Source organism: Centroberyx gerrardi, chromosome 6 (assembly GCF_048128805.1).
Source record: "Centroberyx gerrardi isolate f3 chromosome 6, fCenGer3.hap1.cur.20231027, whole genome shotgun sequence".
Classification (NCBI taxonomy): Eukaryota; Metazoa; Chordata; class Actinopteri; order Beryciformes; family Berycidae; genus Centroberyx; species Centroberyx gerrardi.
This window is the reverse complement of record NC_136002.1, coordinates 8,084,506-8,102,318: the sequence shown is the minus strand read 5'-3', so window position 1 is coordinate 8,102,318 and position 17,813 is coordinate 8,084,506. Positions and strand designations below refer to the sequence as shown.

Here is a 17,813-nt window from a genome sequence, read left to right as displayed (position 1 = left end):
GAAACATGCCGATGGGGGAGCGCACTACAAGTACCGGCGTGGGTAGCGGTTTAAAATGTACCACAGTCCCGCCTCGGACTTTGTAAGTGTAAAGCGCCCCCCCCTCCCTCCTTCCCTCCCCCTCCAAAAAAAACAAAAAAACGTCTACAGTTATGTCAAGGTTGGGTTGCAGGACTGTCTGTCAGTCTGTGGGTGCCAGTCTCTCTCTCATGCATTGTTGCCTTGTCTGGCTGATGATGGGCGAGGCTTTCACAATCACATTTTTTTTTTTATCTCCACTGGCCTGCCAACATTACATCACATGATAAAAACTGGCAACTTGGTGCGTGCATTTCATATTGAAGGCTGCTGGTGAGTGGATGCTGAAGTGAGGCAAAAAAAAAAAAATGAATCTGAGATTCTTTTGTCAAGGTGGGTTGAAAAACAGGTGAATCTCTCTCTCTCTCTCTCTCTCTCTCTCTCTCTCTCTCTCTCTCTCTCTCTCTCTGTAGGCTATGTATCTGTAAAAACACTATATATAGACTACTGTAACTCTCGCAGCACAATACACTGATGCAGTCCTGTCCTAGGCAGGTGGATATGGGTGTAACCGGTGATGTAGTGATGAATAAAAGGTGGGAATGATTTCCAGTGTGTGATTAACAATAGGGCAAACAACCACCAAAAGAAGCAAAAATCCATGACATTTCATTTTTAAGACATTATTTCACATAACATACTACAATGTACACTGTGACTTTATGTCAGGCAGATTTCTGTCAACCTAAAACCGTATTTTGCAAATAAAAGCTGTGTAAAATGAGTTTAGTTGGTTTACCCTCCAATACATTCCTGAGCATTGCCAGCATAGCAAACTCACTGTCCAGCAAAGCACATTCAGCCAACAACTCCATATTTTATGATCAATATTATGAACTATCAATATTATTTTTAAATGCACCTCATATAAGCAATGCTCAGAGATGATATTGCAGTCTGAGAAAGCAATTTGGATGTGGTCAAATAAAGTGCTTACTTTGGCTGACTTAGAAATGTGTCTAAAATACCTAACGTTAGCCTACATTAGTAGCGTCATGCTGATAGAGCCGTGGTTAATCGTATATTATCTATGCTAGGTGGCCCTGCACCGAGCAGCTTTAATTATTCATTAATCAGGGGCGTCGGGTTGGGAGCATAATTGATTCTTTCAGACATTTGTCTCTTCATGGTCGAGCCAAGAGAAAGGCTAGGACCCTCTCACTACCCTCCAAATCCCTCCCTCCCTTCCTTCCTTCCTTCCTTCCTCCCTCCCTTCCTTCCTTCCTTCCTTCCTTCCTTCTTTCCTTCCTTCCTTCCCTCCTTCCTTCCTTCCTTCCTATCTACTTTCCTTCCTTCCTTGCTTAACTCGCTTGCCTGAAAGGAGATCTGAAAGGAGGTATGTTCTAAAGAAGCAGCTATGTGGCTTATACTTAGGCCTATCTAACTTTTCACCTATCCATACATGTTCGATATGAGGTTTGATTGTTTTTCTTTATTCTTTTTTCTTTTTGGCCCAAGTGGGTAACTCTTCCAAGAGCCCTGGACATTAAATTAAACACATTTCATTCATTACATATTGAAAGGAAGGAAGGAGGGAAGGAGGGAAGGAAGGAAGGGAGGAAGGAAGGAAGGACAGACAGCTGGAGCTCAGCCCAAGACCAGCAATGCTGGAATTTCTTTCTCCATGTCAGTTTAGCAGTGGTGGCGCCACTCTGAAGCCATTCTGTGACATGTGATATTTATAGATCTGTGCTAACAAATATTTAATGAACATTAGCAAGCAGCTCTAACATGGCAGCAGTGCTCCAATAAAACACTCTCTGCCAGTTAAATGGAAACTTTGATTCACTGCAGACTGCAGTGATTATGAACTAGGCAACTGTTTACACGCACGAATCTTCAATTGCACGGTGGAACTAAGCATCACATGGTCTGGGATTTATTTTGTTTGCAAAATGTATCTAAATAAACATATTTGCCTGCCAGTAGCCTACACACATAATTTATAGGGTTATTTGTGTGGCCATCACCTCATCTCATTTTATGCTTTCTTATTCATTGATTTCTGAAGTTTCTTGAATCACACAATGATGTCAAGTTCTGAGTTCAATATTGTATTTTGACCACAAGGTGGCGATAACGTATCAGGTATATAGACGTTTGGTCGTGCGTCTGTGCGTCACTGCCTGCGTGTTCTCTGGCTCCTCCCACAGCGTCACTACACGCGCTGGTGTTGTGATTGACAGACAGAAAGACAGGAGTGGGTGAACTTTCGTTTTGCCGTCCGCCGACCAGAACATGCTCGATTAATTAAACAACGATGTCCGAATTACTGATGAAAGAAATGGAGAATGTATCGATCTGTCCTGGGAAGCCAGAGCAGCATCCTGACAATGCCCGGAGTTTCCTGCTGGTGGACGAACAAGAAAACCTGCAGGTAGCTAACGTCAACTTAGCGAGAGGTTGCTAACGTTTAGCCGCTAGGCTAAGAAGAGGAAACAAATGCCAGTTCAGGCCATAACATATCCTGGTGCCACTTATATTTAACGGCTACATTGTTGGTAAATGAGCCCAACAACCTAAAAAACAACCAAATAAGTGAGGTTAATAATATTATCTCAACTAAGTTAGAATGCTGACAGGGAAGAACTGTCTCATTCCCTCTACTGTTAGCTAATGTAACTAGCAAAACATGTTTAGCCTACGTTGTAGCTAGCTAATGTCTTTCACAAGCTGTTACTCTGAGGTTCATAACATCTCAACAATAAGAAAGGCTTAAAGCTGTTTTCCCGGCTACCTTCAATTGTCTTTACCCTGTAAACAAAACTAGATAGAGGCAGACCAGCAAATTGGTTTCTCTTTGGGAAAGTCCCTGGTGAGTCATACAGCACACCCATACCACACAACCGGCCCGCAGGGAGACACGCTCTCATTGCATTGCTGTTATAGTACAAAGTGCAGTCGATAATGATTTTGGAATTATCCAAGCAGTCTTGGATGTTTGCTCAACCAATTTAGTCCTTATGTCCTCAGAGAGTTGAAGGCTCAACAGTGTGTTGTTAATGAATAGAACCTGCTTACTGGAGTAGAAAACACTTTAGTCGACAAACAGTTCTGTGTCCCATCACAAATGTTTTTCCAGGGCTGAATATAAATAGTTCATAGAATCATAGAAAGTATAAGATGTCCTTCATTTTGTCATCCCTTATGGCTCCCTGTCACCGGTGTCTTCATTGTCCAAATCGGACAAGTTCTCCACAGATTTCAATGAAATCAGCAGGGGGGTTAATGATATTGTGTCAAGAAGGGGAATGGCACCCTCTGTCATCCATTATATTCCATCAAATGGTCCTCCGCTTGGTGTTCTCCCTTGTCTCCCTCTAGGTGCGCGATGACTCTGAGTTTGTGGAGCGGCTGGGCTGTGGGGACGTGGCGGGCGTCAAGGTCCTCTCCATCTTCGGCAACACCGGCGACGGCAAGTCCCACACCCTCAACCACATCCTATTTGGAGGTGAGACTGTGTTTTACACCTCCAAGTCCCCCAGCTCCTGCACCGTGGGGGTGTGGGCCGCCTATGACCCCGCCCTCTGCCTGGTCGCCTTGGATACCGAGGGCCTTCTGGGGGCCGCAGCCAATCAGAACCAGAGAATGCGGCTGCTGCTCAAGGTAATGCCAGTATTCACCACTTGGTTTTGCTGTCATGACTTGATAGATGGATACATTTATACACAGCAGTAAAGTTCATTCAGCCTGTCTGCACAGCACACAGTCTGCAATTTATTACAATTCAATTGGCTGACCTGTGGTCAAGGTGGGAAATTAACACCAGCAACTAGCCAAATGCTGATACATTTTGGCTGTGGCAAGGAAGTTTTCTACTCAAGTGGACACTTTGGTAGGTAGCCAATCATCATTTGGAGGACCTTTTATGTTCTTTAAATCTAGCTGGCTGGTGAATTTTGGAATTTATCAACTACTGTGTGCTTTGGAAAAAACATTAGTATCGTCCTGCTTGCAATTCTCCATCTTCGTCATTTTCACCACACAGTTAAAATTGTGGGGCATCCTGGTGGCTGAGTGCTCTAAGTCACTTGACTTACCATTTACTTGCAATATTGTGATCAAAATCAGCTCAAGATATGTGTGTGGTATGCAACCCTCTTTCTCCTCCACCTTTCCTGTTTCTCTACTTGCACTGTATTCTATCAACACAGCCTTGTACAGCTATTTCTATGTTTAATTTCTCCATATGTCCCATTTTCTTGATTCAATGATGTGATCGCAGCCTAAGATGCCACCTCAGTCTCGACTCTATATACGTCTACTCCCCTCTCTCCCAGGTGTTGGCGGTGTCAGATGTGGTGGTGTACCGTACGCGGGCTGAGCGCCTCCACAACGACATGTTCCAGTTCCTGAGCAGCGCCTCGGGGGCCTACCTGAAGCACTTCACCCCGGAGCTGAGGGCCCTGTCCAGCCGCTGTGGTCTGGACGTGCCCCTCTCTTCCCTGGGGCCCGCCGTCATCGTCTTCCAGGAGACCACGCACACCCAGTTGCTGGGTTACGGTAGGGAAATAAATACACTGAGCTGCATGTGTGAGAATATACTTTGCCTTTCTGTGGTTGTGGAGGAAGTTTTGCATGGCTTTGAGTTTGTATTTGAATCTCTCTCATAGGTAGAGATTCCTACTCAAACTCTCTCTCTCTCTCTCTCTCTCTCTCCATTACTTATCATCTGTCTCATCCTCCCTCCTCTTTTGCTCACCGTCTGTGTAGAAAGTGAGTTTTCATAGTATATAGATGCTCCTGAACCATTTATTTTTTTCTCCTCACTATTTGTGTTACTGGAAAATAGAAAACAGAAAGAATGAGGCATATGCACAGGGATAACAAAACTGTTTGCACACCTGTACACACTACATTTGCTCTCCCATCTGTACACCTGATAATGTGAAAAGCGAGTGATACACACTTCCACATCCACTTCAGACGTGTATATAGGTCAAAGAAGACACTGCATCTTTATTATGTAGCATCTTTACACTTGTTATATTATTTTCAAGTTGTTCAGTTGTTGAACTGTCCCCTCTCCTCCATTGTAGACGCTAAGGACGCCGGCCACGCCGACACACTGCTCCAGAAGCGTTTCCACGATCTGGGCTTGGGGACAGAGGCCTTCAGCTCGGTGCAGTACGTGGGCACCCACACCATCACACCTCCCACCGACTACAGCCGGCTGCTGGAGGCCGTCAGGCAGCAAGTGAGGAACACTCACACCCGCTCCCCCCGCCAGCCCAGGATAGTGTTCCACGCTCTGGAGGTGAGTGACTGGACGGAGAGGGAGGAGGAGTTGGAGGCGGGGTATGAGGGTATGTGTGAATGAGGGTGCGCTCACACTATTCCTGTTGAATCAACTGCATTTTCTGCTGATAATAAAAAGTGGGTCGTGTGAGGCGCACTTTGTTTTCTTAATGACCAACTGCCACTATCGACAGACAGAACTTATGCCCAACACTTTAGCATTTAACAGAAACTCAGACAACACAGGCAATATGCTCCCATTCTGACTCTTTATGATTACAGTAACAACTATTGCTAGCTTTCCTACTGCTACTTTCTGTTTAATTTTGGTTGTAACTGTCAACAGTTATTCTTGCATAGCGTGAAACCTGCCTCTTCGTCGTTGTGATCGGTCAGTTGACAAAAAACGCATCATGGGACATCATATGCGCTCCTCTGAAAAGTTTCTCAACATTAAAATGAGCTCCGATTTGCCTAAATAAGAATCTAGGCACAGCATTTTTCCCAAAGTGGCCACTTTCTGTCCCCATTACCTTTTTAGTTTAAAATAGGTGCTGGCAGTTTGAAAAAAATGTAATAGTGTGAACACAGCCTGAGACAGAATGTTTTGCTGTTGTATGAGTTGGTGTCATGGCCTCATGGATATACTGAACGTCTCTCCTCCACTTCCTCTCGACTCTCATCTCCTTCTGTCTCTCCTCCACTTCCTCTCGACTCTCATCTCCCTCTGTCTCTCCTCCCCCTCCTTCTCCTCCCCCTCCCCCTCTCTCCCCAGGCCCTGAGCGAGCGTTTCTGTGGGGAAATCTCTGACGACAAGATCACTCTGTACTCCTTCTTCCCTGACGAGTACTTCACCTGCTCCTCTGTGTGCCTCAGCTGCAAGTAAGTCATTACAAATGTCTTCAAGCAGGTACTCGGTCATTTTCTACTGTGTTCCACTTTGCTCCGCTCTACTAACTTGGGCCTGAGAATTTGAGCCAGACTCAACCCGAATCATGGAATTTTCTGTCCAGAACCCCAGCCAAGCCTAAGGGGATATACTGTAGCTGTTTGTGAGCTAATAATGCTAATAATTTTTGCCATGGCACAGTGGTTATCAAGAGGCATGGTGAGGCAGGTGAGACACTTTACTCCTCCATACCTGTGCAAAATTAAACTCCCTCAAAATTTCTAGCAGTGGTGAAAATCTATTTTTAACTATGAATCTTCACACCTTAGCTAGTTTTCGCACAGCTCCGCTCTTGCAGTCCTCTCCGCATCTTCAGAAAGAACGATACATTATTGCCACAAATGTGCCATGGGACCGTACAGAATCAGCATTTGTTTAATGATACATTTCTATTAACTGTAATTTTCAACAATATTTTGGGTACCATGGCTGACCCAAATCTGAGGAGTAAGGTGAGAAATTCAACCTGACTTGACCCAAGCCCTTCAGCACCAGTCAGGTCTAGTGAAGTCCACTTGTGTCCTTTTGGCTTCAAGCATAAATGTCAGGTTACTCTAGTCTACTCTACTTTTTTTTAGAACAGGCTGTGCCCAAATGAAAGATGACTAACATCATATTTTATCATTTGCCATTGTATTCTAATGTACCATTTTGAACTAGCTGTCCTGAGTTTAGAAAATGATTAACATTCTCCATCCTGTCCTGCATCAAATGTTATTTCACCCCTCTTTCTTTTGTATTCTCCTCAGTTCATGTGCTTTTGAACATATTGTTAGCTAAGGTGTGGTATACAAGGCAGGCATTTTCTAAAGGCTGTCCAATTTCACATATACTAGTGCATTTCTGAGTTGTGTGCCTCTGTATCTTATTTCCCTTTCTCTTCAGCTTTTTAACATGTGACACAGCTCTTGGTAACTTTGTTATAAAGGCTACATTTGTTCGATGTTCTTTATATACTAGGAAGAATGTGTTACTTTTTTAATGTTTAAATGTGACTGATTGTACTCAAAGTAACTTGTGAGATTGTGAAGATCCGTGGATCATCAGCATCCCTAATAGGCTGAAACCTTGATTCTTCATAGTACAAGGATTTTACTGGCAGACTGGAAAGATGCACATACACACACACACACACACACACACAGAAAAGGAGGATCTCTGACTGTCGTCTCTGGCAGAGTTACAGAATTTGGAATTTATTCTATTAAATTAATAAATGAAATGAGAAACTGTTTTGTACAACATAATGATTTCTGATTCTGATGTGAAACTTGTTTATATGCTTCCTTTCTCAGTGAGTTTTCTAAGTCTTTTTCCTTGATGCAGGCAGTAGAGAGAGGGAATCAGAGTAGGAGGAACACGGGTTCTGATAGGATTCAGTCCTAGGTTAGTGGGCCGTACACATGGTTGAGAGGCAGGAACCACCAGACTTTTAACCTCCCCCCTCCCTTCCTCATCCCTAACTCTGAAGTCTGTCAGGTTGGTCTGAACCATTTGGTTTTCTGTTTCCCCACCAGCGTCCGCTGTAAGAATGGGATGAACCATATGAGAGACCGGGTCCCCCACATGGCGGATGGACTGTGCCAGTATGCACACCAGTACAACAACAAGGTCCTTATCTGCAAGGTAAGACAGACAGACGGACAGACAGAAACACACACACCTAGTGTTGTCACAATCAGTGGCAGCGTGTGGGCGGGGCAGACAGGGCAATTGCCCAGGGCGCCACGCCACTAGGGGCGCCAAATTTGTCCACACTTGTCTTAATTTGATTGTTACTAGGGTGACATTGGATGACATGGCATAAATACATTTATCGCGAAAGAAAAAGAAAAAGAAAGAAAAAACAGAAATAAGCCTACTATGCTTTTGGAACATTGTACACCGTTTTACTGAGACTGAGTTACAGCAACAGGTTGAGTTCTACTCCCAGTCTATCTCCCAACCTGCTCCCAACGAGTAGCTTTGAGTAGCTTTAAGTCTCTTTCAGTAAAGTAATAATAAATATTGCACTACGTGAGTTGATTTAAGTGACATGAGACACAACTGGGGAGGATTTACTAAAGTGTTTTGAATGTAGCGTAATTTATTAACCAATCAAGGGCGATGTGTGTGTGCGTCGGGTAGGCCTATGTTGTGCGTCGGGTGAAGGTAAGATGCCTTTGCAGTTTATTTTCATGACTTTTTGCTGGGCTGTGCTTTTTACATATTTACTGTGTTGTTTTTCTTGGTTGTAGGTTGCGTATTTAGCAATTGGCAATGTGTGATGATGGTTAACGGGACATGCACGTTGCACATTTGGCATTGCGTAATGGTGAGAGGGACACGTAGTTTTTGGCATTTGGCATTGCTTAATGGTGAAAGCATAAGGCAATTTGGCAACAAAATACATGTCAGGAATGAAGTAGGCCTAAAGTGCAAACTTTCATAGTAGATGATTCTATTTTTCTATTTTGCATGGTAACGTTGTGTGTGTGTTTGAGAGAGAGAGAACTGATTGATGCTGTGGGTCATTGTGTGGCAATAACATTGGGCATCATATTATTATTAGTTTTTGAGTTTGACAACACCCTTGTCTTTTGTCTTTCAACCATCATACAGTTTCAGGAAAAAAAGGGGTGTACATATCTAACCAAGATCTCTCAATAAATATCTATCTGCAGTATCCAACTAGTGAGAGCCATATTGTTTTTCTGACCACCAATTAATTTCATGTAATCTTTAGCACCAAAGTAGAGAGTCTTACAGTTCAAATTATGTAAAGAATTTACAGTGTGATACTGTCTTTCTGGTTCTGGCTTTTGTCTCTTGTGATTGACTAAAACCTAATAGCCCCCCTTGTGTTTGGGCGGTCGTAGTCACCCCTTTAAGATTGGTCTATTCCAATCTTCCTTCTTCTAACTATTCCAGTCCACCTGCCATCCACACGTATACGCCCTCTGGAGGTCACCACAGTTGATGAAACTATCAAATGTTTGTGAAATTTAATATCAAATTAAATCTTCCATAACGGTAACAAAATAGTATTGAAATTTCTGTTATTGTGACAACAATACTCACACGCCATATAGTCTGATTCCTGATAAACATCTTTCGTATTAAATCTCATGAACTTCAGCTCACGTAACTCACAAAAATAACACATTATATATTTTCTGTGTGTATGTTTCTCCTTTATGCCTCCAGAGGTGCTATGAAGGAGGTAGAGAGGTGATTGTGGTACCTAAGACTTCGGCTTCCACTGATAACCCATGGTTTGGACTGGCCAAGTATGCCTGGGCAGGGTAAGTATACACACGCGCGCACACACACACACACCTTTTCATTCCCATTCTTCCTCTTTTTCTTATGTTCACCCTCTCTTACCCCTCTGCCCCCTCCCAGCTATGTGTTGGAGTGTGCTAGCTGTGGTATAATCTACCGCAGCAGACAGTACTGGATGGGCAACCAGGACCCTGAGAGCAGCATAGTGCGACCCGAGGTCAAGCACGTCTGGGAGGGGGTGAGTACTCCGGTCTGCCTCTCTTCTACCACTTTCCTGTTGTATTTGAACTCACACACACATACACACACTTTAAATCTGTCTTTCTCTACACAAATCTTTCGAGATCACAATCAGGATTTGATTGGATTATCTCTACTTCACATATGATTTTGAAAGAGTTTGACTTTTTCATCCCATCATGTCTGCTTTAATTCAAATGTAGCCTAAGCAAACCCGTTATAGCTTAAAAGTACATGTACGTTTAGGTGTCACATAATGCCAGTCCCTGTATCAAAAGCTCAGACGATAAATTTCACAAACTTCAGTCCAACTAATCACTGTAAACAAAACCAGTGGTGGGGTGTCAGTGTTTGAACAGCAAGTGCTATACTGAAATTATAGATTGGGCCTTTAACAAACCCCATAAGGCAGAACTACTCTACATAATTATTCTTGAATATCCAACAGCGATTTTAACAGAGATTATTTTCCTCTCATACAGTTAGAAGAAAACCTGTTCTATACATTGTTTTGATTCATGGTCAAGTCTCAAAGGTCAAAGATAAGCATTGTACTGTATTTTGTACAGTTCCTCCTAGCCCAGATACTTGCCATTCCCTCTTGTATTGAAAGAACAATCACGAAAGTTGAGGTTTTATTGAAATTCACGTTGGTTGGTGGATCATTTGTGTGCTGAATTTCCAGGTGGATCCAAAAAGTCAGGAAAGCTCTTGATTGATGTTCTACAACCTATGTAACATTTGCCGTGATGAAAGGCAACATTAAACTGACAGCATCTTGCATGGAGTTAAGCATGCCGTTCTCTCCATGCAAGAGAGACTAAGTTCCTGCAAGTGATTTAGTATAAGGATTTATCATTGCTAGAGTCGTGGAAATCAGTGATTCACTGACAAAGACGCACCTTTTTCTTACTTCCTACTCTCCTTTGTCCACCTGTCCTTCCTCCCTCCCTCCTTCCCTCCCTCCCTCTGTCCACTCTTCTTCTCTCCTAACCCCCGTGCATCTCTCCTTCCATCCTCCCCTTGTTTTCCTCCCCCTCTCGTCTCTCACTCTCTCTCTCCGCGCCCCAGACGGAGGCCTTCCTGACAGACCACCAAAATGCTGCTCAGAGGGTCCTGGATGGGATGAACTATGTGATCCAGTCGGTGTCGGAGTACAGCACCGGCCCCACCAAAGCTGTCACCGCCTGGCTCACTGACCAGGTGGCGCCGCCCTACTGGAGACCCAACGCACAGATCACTGTGAGTAGCTAGAATCAGCGTTCAGACGCACAAACACACACAGCAGACTTATTGCTTAGGAAGGCCGACTGTTGAAATACCTCAGAGTTTACATGTTGGCCCACACTTCACATCCAGCACATCCAGCCTTCACATGCACACACATGGGTGTTGTATACACACCAGACACAGGGCCAATAAAAAGTATTCACCCCTTTTTTTATTTTATTTTATTACATCTTGGAATCAAAATGGATTTATTCAGGATTTTTTTTATCACTGATCAACACAAAATACTCTGTAATGTCAAATAAAAAAAACTATGTTTTATTTTATGACACAAACAAAACAAGCTATGTTTTATTTAATGATAAATATAGAACAGACAATAACTACAGTACAGTAGTACAGTGCAAGTATTCATCCCCTTGTTTCAATACTTGGTAGAAGCACCTTTAGCTGCAGTTATAGCTGTGAGTCTGTTTGGGCAAGTTTCTTCTACCTTTGCACATCTGGACACTGCAGTTTTCACCCATTCTTCTTTGTCATAATATAAGAAAATAAAATGTGAAAAATGCCAAAAGCCACTGTACAGCACAGTTAACAAACAGAAGTCTGATATTGTTAAATGAATGATAAATGCGTCTGCTCTCCTCTCCTCTCCTCTCCTCTCCTCTCCTCTCCTCTCCTCTATCCTCCCCAGGCCTGCCACAGCTGTGAGAAAGTGTTTGAGGAGGCGGAGAGGAAGCACCACTGTCGTTCGTGTGGCGAGGGTTTCTGCCAGCCCTGCTCCACCCACAGGATGCCGGTGCCGGAGAAGGGCTGGGGCAGCGCCCCCGTCAGGGTGTGTGGGGCCTGCTACCGGCAGGGAGGACCGCCCGACACCAACAACCAGGGTAAGACACACCCAACACGGTTCTTGTCCAGGTTGTCAGTGAGTCCAGAAAAAGTCTGAAAAAGTCTTACAGGTTCTTTACATTCTGTGATATAAGTCAAGGTAGAGTTGGAAAGTAAGGACAACAGAATAAAACAATTGACATCAATTGTGTAGTTTCACCAGAATAATTACATAAATGACAGGATTAATACAATATACCGAACATGTTGGGCATCATGTCCTTAAACATTTAATTTCACAGCATCCTTTTTCTTCTCATACATAGATTCATAACTTTCATTAGCTGTGTTCAGCCTGTTTTTTTACAGGTCTTGTTTCTTTAATTTTGTTGTTAAAATTATCTTAAATTCAATTCCGGGTAGCATTAAAAAGGTTTTAAATTTGGATTTCTGAAATCTGCAGATACCCTGTCATTGTATTGTTGGCTTTACTTGACTCTCTTTCCTTCTGTATATTCTGTATGTAAAAAGACAGTAGTGGGCACTGGGCAGTAGTTAGGCCAGGCCAAGTTGGCCATTTGGCTGACCCACAGGGATAAGGTGAGGGGTTTGTGGTCTGTAAACCTTATGGTAATGCTGAAAGGGATTGCGCACCCACCTTGGGGCCAAGTATGTCACAGTTATGAGTATTTGGGGGCTGCAGAATGCAATATGTATGGTGGGAGAAGAGCCTCTGACTGATTGTATTGAAATGTTGATTGTACCTGTGATAGCTACCAGCACATTAGATATTGTTGTTGTTGGTTTTGTGTGTGTGCATGTGAGCGTGTGGGTGGGTGTGGGGGTCAGTGAGTTTATAAGGTGATTGTCGTTACCTTTTCCTCTGCTTTGTTGTGAGATATTTTAAAGAACATCAAAAGTCAAATCTACTGAGTAGCGCACCATTTCTTTGATGTTTTGGGTTTGATGTGAAATGTGTGATCTCTCTGTCTCATCCATCCCCCTCTCTCTCTCTCTCTCTCTCACACTCTCTGTCTCTTTCTGTCCAGTGTGTAAGGTGGAGCCTCGTGGCCTAATAGCCCGCAGGGTGACGGAGGTGGCCCAGTCAACTCTGGACATGGTCACTACAGCTGTGGACTACCCTCTCTGTGAGTGCAGCTACATTTCACAAGTACACAGTCTCTCCATGCACTGCAGCTACACATTAGGGCTGGACGGGTAGGGATGCACCAATCAGGTTTTTGGAGCTGATTCTGATTGGCCAGTCTTCATCTGACTGTTGATTTAAATTGTGTATTTTACCCAGACTTTCTGCAAACAACAGCACATCATGTAAAAGTGCACAGTAAGCTCAAACAGTTTTCATTATTGAGATTCCTGCCACCCACACAGCTTTCCACGTGTCTCTGCTCGTTGTTGCTTAGTGGCAAGTGCTGAACATGCCGAAGATAGCTGTGTGGCAACAAATCCGTAATTTGCACTGATAATAAACGGTTGACTCTAAAATTGGTCAAGTGAAATTGGCATACCGCGAGGCAACGTCACATTGATGGCTCACTTAAACGGAATAAGTAGCATAAATAAACATCTAATGGCCTGGATGATACCTATCTGTCTGAGTTTTTTAATGGGTGTTCGGAGAGTCACTCATAAACATTAATGAAGCCTGGATTGCTGTAAAGTGATTCACACCAACCCCAGTATATATAATATTATACAGTTTCACAGCATGTTCTGTTCGAGATATGGTCATCACTTCAGTTAGTTAGCTCCTCTGGAAGTGTACCGAAAATCACAACTTAAAATCTTCTGGGCGCCAGTGTATCAATCAAAACCTTCAAGGCTTCCAGTACAGAAAACAGCATTAAGCTGACCAATCATGTCACAGTTTAGACATGATTTACACCAGGGGCTCCCAAACACTTTGATGTCAAGGCTACCCCCACCCAAATAAACAGACACAGGCTTCTATTTGATTTTGTGTGAAGGACCCCAATCTGAGAAGATTTTAGTTGTTGGATAATTTGGTTCAGAAATTGACAACTTTTGGCACTGTAGATGGGGAGATAACAATGATCAGACCTTCCTATAATATTCTGCCTATCTAATGAAACAACTAGGCTCTGGACCCCACTTTGTTAAGCATTCATTTCTATTATAATAAAAATAAGTATAAAATCCTGCTGAAAACATCTTTGATTCACTGTTTCTCTACTCCGTCAGGTTTTGTGAAGGGTGTGGCTCGGCCGGACTACTGGGTGCCGGACCAGGACATTACCCAGTGCCACCAGTGCTCCAAAACCTTCACCCCGGCCATGTCCAAGCACCACTGCAGGGCCTGCGGACAGGGTGTGTGCGGCCCCTGCTCCACACACATCAAGCCTGTACCCTCCCGAGGGTGGGACCACCCGGTCAGGGTGTGTGACAGCTGCCACGCCCGCAAGGACAGCCTGTGACCCCCTCAAAACCCCTCAACTCGGACAACTTCTCTGGACAAAACTTCGATGCACTCTAGCCAGGAAATAGACTTCCTCTGATGATCAAAAGAAACACTGTGAATCCTGGCATTGCTGGTCTAAGCCATAAGTGGCATTATCCGTGTAGCATCTAACAGCAGAACTGGAATGGGCCATGTTTTTGGGTGACATGATAGGTCACTCATGTGCTGTGACCCAAGAGCTAGTACTCGGACTACTGGCTCCTAAAAATGCTCTCTGTCTGGCTACCAGGCCTGGCGTTTATCAGGATTAGCTTTCCATCTCAACTACCATCCTTGACCATCTAATTATGCATTAACTATGAGGCAAAACTGAACGTAGATCAGACCTCCACTACAGTCAAACCAGAAGACAAACTGGACAAAAGGAAAGCTGGAAAACTGATTTTAAGTGACTGATGGAAATTTTTAAGAATGAAGACAGAGGATTTCCCTTCACTTCCCATTACAACAACACAGCATGTACTCTTACCTGCACTCACTGAAATACGTGTCTCTCCTTGTTCACTCATCCCTGCTTGCACAGCCCTGCAGCAAGCAGTCTTCTCTCCATCAGACTGATCCCTTGGCTATATGTGACAGAGGAACAACTGGGAACAGCGAGAGGTTTTAAAGTATGAAGGCGTGGATTTTTAAGCCTTGACGGTTCAGGGAGTGTAGGGCCATCACAACGAAGTGCGTTCTCTCCATCGCAAAGCCCTAAGAGGAGAGTTCATGTGAGGTGAATTTTTTTATATATTTATATATATATATCCTCCCCATCTGTCTCTGAACCATCTTGTTTTCAGTGGAAACAAAGGGTTTCCGACCTGCAGAGCCTGGCAAGGAGGAGTATAAGAAGGATGGATTGAGGGGGGAAAAAAACATCCATACAAAGCCAGGAAGAAGCAATCCTGCAGCATTAGCAGTTCAGCCTTTGGGGAAAAGGAGAAGGAAACTGCATTTCTCAGGGCAGAAAGAGATGGAAAAGGTAGAGAATGAAGCGTGAGCTGCAGCAGTGTGTGCCTTGATTTGAATCTAGTATCCCACTTCTACACCCCTTTCCCCCAAGGTTTGCTTTCGGGAATCCCCCCCCCCCCCCCCCCCCCACACACACATGGCTAGGAAGTAATGGGATTAGTCTTGCCTAATTACAGAACAATGTAATTTACATGAGTCTCACTCTAAATCTACACTCAATGTATGGTTAATTGGGAGAGGAAAAGAGAATCTGTAGCATAACATATTATAGACATTCCAGTGTACGGAATAACCTGTGTACCGATGTAGACTTACCTTTCTGAGGTTATTTAACAGGTGGGCACTTTCTTGAGCCACTGATGCTTCGTAAAGCACATTTATTGTAATGAATACTGTTGCGCTAGTCAGGATGATTGAGTGTGTGTTATTTTGATATTTGAAAGGCGCTCGCATTAAATCGCTTGCCATGTAAAGCACAAATTATATTCACATTAATGCAAAATGACAGTTTCTGTCAAAGGGAATTTCTCTGCATAACATACTGGATGGACTGATGCTAATTTTTCTTTCCTTCTGTATAGTAGTAACCAATTCATGTTTTAAAGATGTTTACCAGTGAAATTCAGCTTTTGACAATCTTGATTTTTGTTTTCTTTCTTAAATCAGGCTTGTCCAAATAAAGATAATTAAGGAAGATTTTGTGTCTGTACAAATCCATTCACTCATGTATTCTCTCTCTCTCTCTCTCTCTCTCTCTCTCTCTCTCTCTCTCTCTCTCTCTCTCTCTCTCTCTCTCTCTCTCTCTCTCTCTCTCTCTCTCTCTCTCTCTCTCTCTCTCTCTCTCTCTCTCTCTCTCTCTCTCTCTCTCTCTCTCTCTCCCCTCACCCCCCCCCCCCCCCCCCCCCCCCCCCCAAATGACGACCTCCAGTTCAAGGTTATCTGAAGTTCATGTTCCCTGGTGACCAATGCACTAATGGACCATGGACTAATATCCATGAAGTCACAGCGCCCATTTCCTTCAACCAAACCAATTACACTAGGCCAAATTGATTTTAGCCCTCACAGTTCGGTCTTATTTCATGGACTATACATAAAGTCAGTATGGAGGCAACATGAGGGAGAAGGAGAGGCAAAGAGAGGAACAGGAAACAAATGTAAATGGATTATAAATACATAATTCTGCATCTTTAGAGATAAATATACAGGTCACACATGGGCCAAGCATTTCCTATAACATAATGGAGTTTGCTGGACAGAACTACAAATCTGCATTTTGCTTCCTGATACCAGGGATCTAGTGCAGGGTAAACCCATCGAAACTCAGGTTAACCACCTTTTATTTGCAGAATAGAGATCATTACCTTTTAAGAGTGTTAGAAATCTTTATGATATATATTCATAGCACACATCATTTGTATCAACTGATGTAAGTAAGAAGAAGATCTTTAAAGAGTCTTTTAAGGGAAACGAGCATGAATGAATGCTTTTCCTGAAAATATCACTGATTGTTCTTTATATTGGTGGTTGTTTGCCTTATAGTGATCACTAACCACCTTTTTATTTACTGTCACATCACTGCTGCTGCCCATTCTTACACTGCAAAACTACATCACACCCTGGAGGTGTCACATTGTGAAACTGATTTAGTGTGAAGCTGCAGCTGTAGGAGGAGACCTGACACACTGGAGCTCAGCTGAAAGGCTTTATTGGTGTTGGTGAGGACAAGCCCAGCTTTTGACTGCCTAACGCTGGTGCTGCTGCGGATAAATTACATCGTCCCGTGTGGCTGGAATGTTATTACTGTATGTGGTCATCCAAACCGCTGTGGAAAACTCCATCCACCAGCTCAGTGTGAACAAGACACATTCAATCAGTGATGACAAAACCACCAGTCTGTCTTCACTTTTCAGTCTAGGCTTCTACCAGGCCTGGGATCAGACTACGACTAGGGTAACAAGTGAAAAGGAGCTTAGTGCTAGTTACTTGCTTGCCATCTGTGAGCTTCTTGGCAAATAATACAACAAATGTTGTTTTTCTATGGCAATCATGGATACAGACAACATTTCTAATCTTTGAGCAACTTACTGAGATGACAGGGGTTTAAGTAGAAAGATGGTACAAGTCATCTGTTCACAGGCTTGGAAAACATCATGACTACTGAGTGACCAGATTGGAGAACAAAACGCATTGGTAATCTCATTTATTATAATGCAACTGAAATGTCATGATTATTGTAAAACGGTTTAATAAAAAGTGGTTGGATTTGTAATACTAAAGTGTGCTTGAGTAGTTGTGTGGGTCAATCCTCATTATAAATCAATTATTTTAATAACTGATTGTGCTTATTAGGTGAGAAGATTTGATGAGGTTGTAACAAGTTTGAAGAGCTTGTATTGTTTTGAATAGCATAACATTACAAAGGCTATTTAATTCATAATTCTGTGCTATTTTCTTAAAGTTTGAGTTTTGTTTTTTTTAACTCTTTAAGGCTTTCAAGATAAAGGTGTAATGTATTATTGTGCTGTATCC

The 17,813-nt window shown here is 43.2% G+C and overlaps 1 protein-coding gene across 1 annotated transcript; it reads left to right on the top strand.

Moving 5' to 3' along the window:
• Window positions 1-2,271: 2,271 nt before the first annotated feature.
• LOC139910060 (zinc finger FYVE domain-containing protein 1) lies at window positions 2,272-15,968 on the top strand. The gene is made up of 12 exons (XM_071897257.2): window positions 2,272-2,455; window positions 3,403-3,684; window positions 4,359-4,581; window positions 5,118-5,335; window positions 6,092-6,198; window positions 7,783-7,891; window positions 9,452-9,549; window positions 9,650-9,767; window positions 10,841-11,011; window positions 11,694-11,886; window positions 12,877-12,975; window positions 14,051-15,968. The coding sequence occupies exons 1-12, from the start codon at window positions 2,339-2,341 to the stop codon at window positions 14,281-14,283; spliced, it is 1,968 nt and encodes a 655-aa protein (XP_071753358.1). The 5' UTR covers window positions 2,272-2,338; the 3' UTR covers window positions 14,284-15,968.
• Window positions 15,969-17,813: the final 1,845 nt, after the last annotated feature.

Coding starts and splice junctions, on each gene's coding strand:
- LOC139910060 (XM_071897257.2), top strand. CDS start 2,339: ATGTCCGAATTACTGATGAAAGAAATGGAGAATGTATCGATCTGTCCT. Junction 3,685..4,358: donor GAATGCGGCTGCTGCTCAAG/GTAATGCCAGTA, acceptor CCTCTCTCCCAG/GTGTTGGCGGTGTCAGATGT. Junction 5,336..6,091: donor TAGTGTTCCACGCTCTGGAG/GTGAGTGACTGG, acceptor CTCTCTCCCCAG/GCCCTGAGCGAGCGTTTCTG.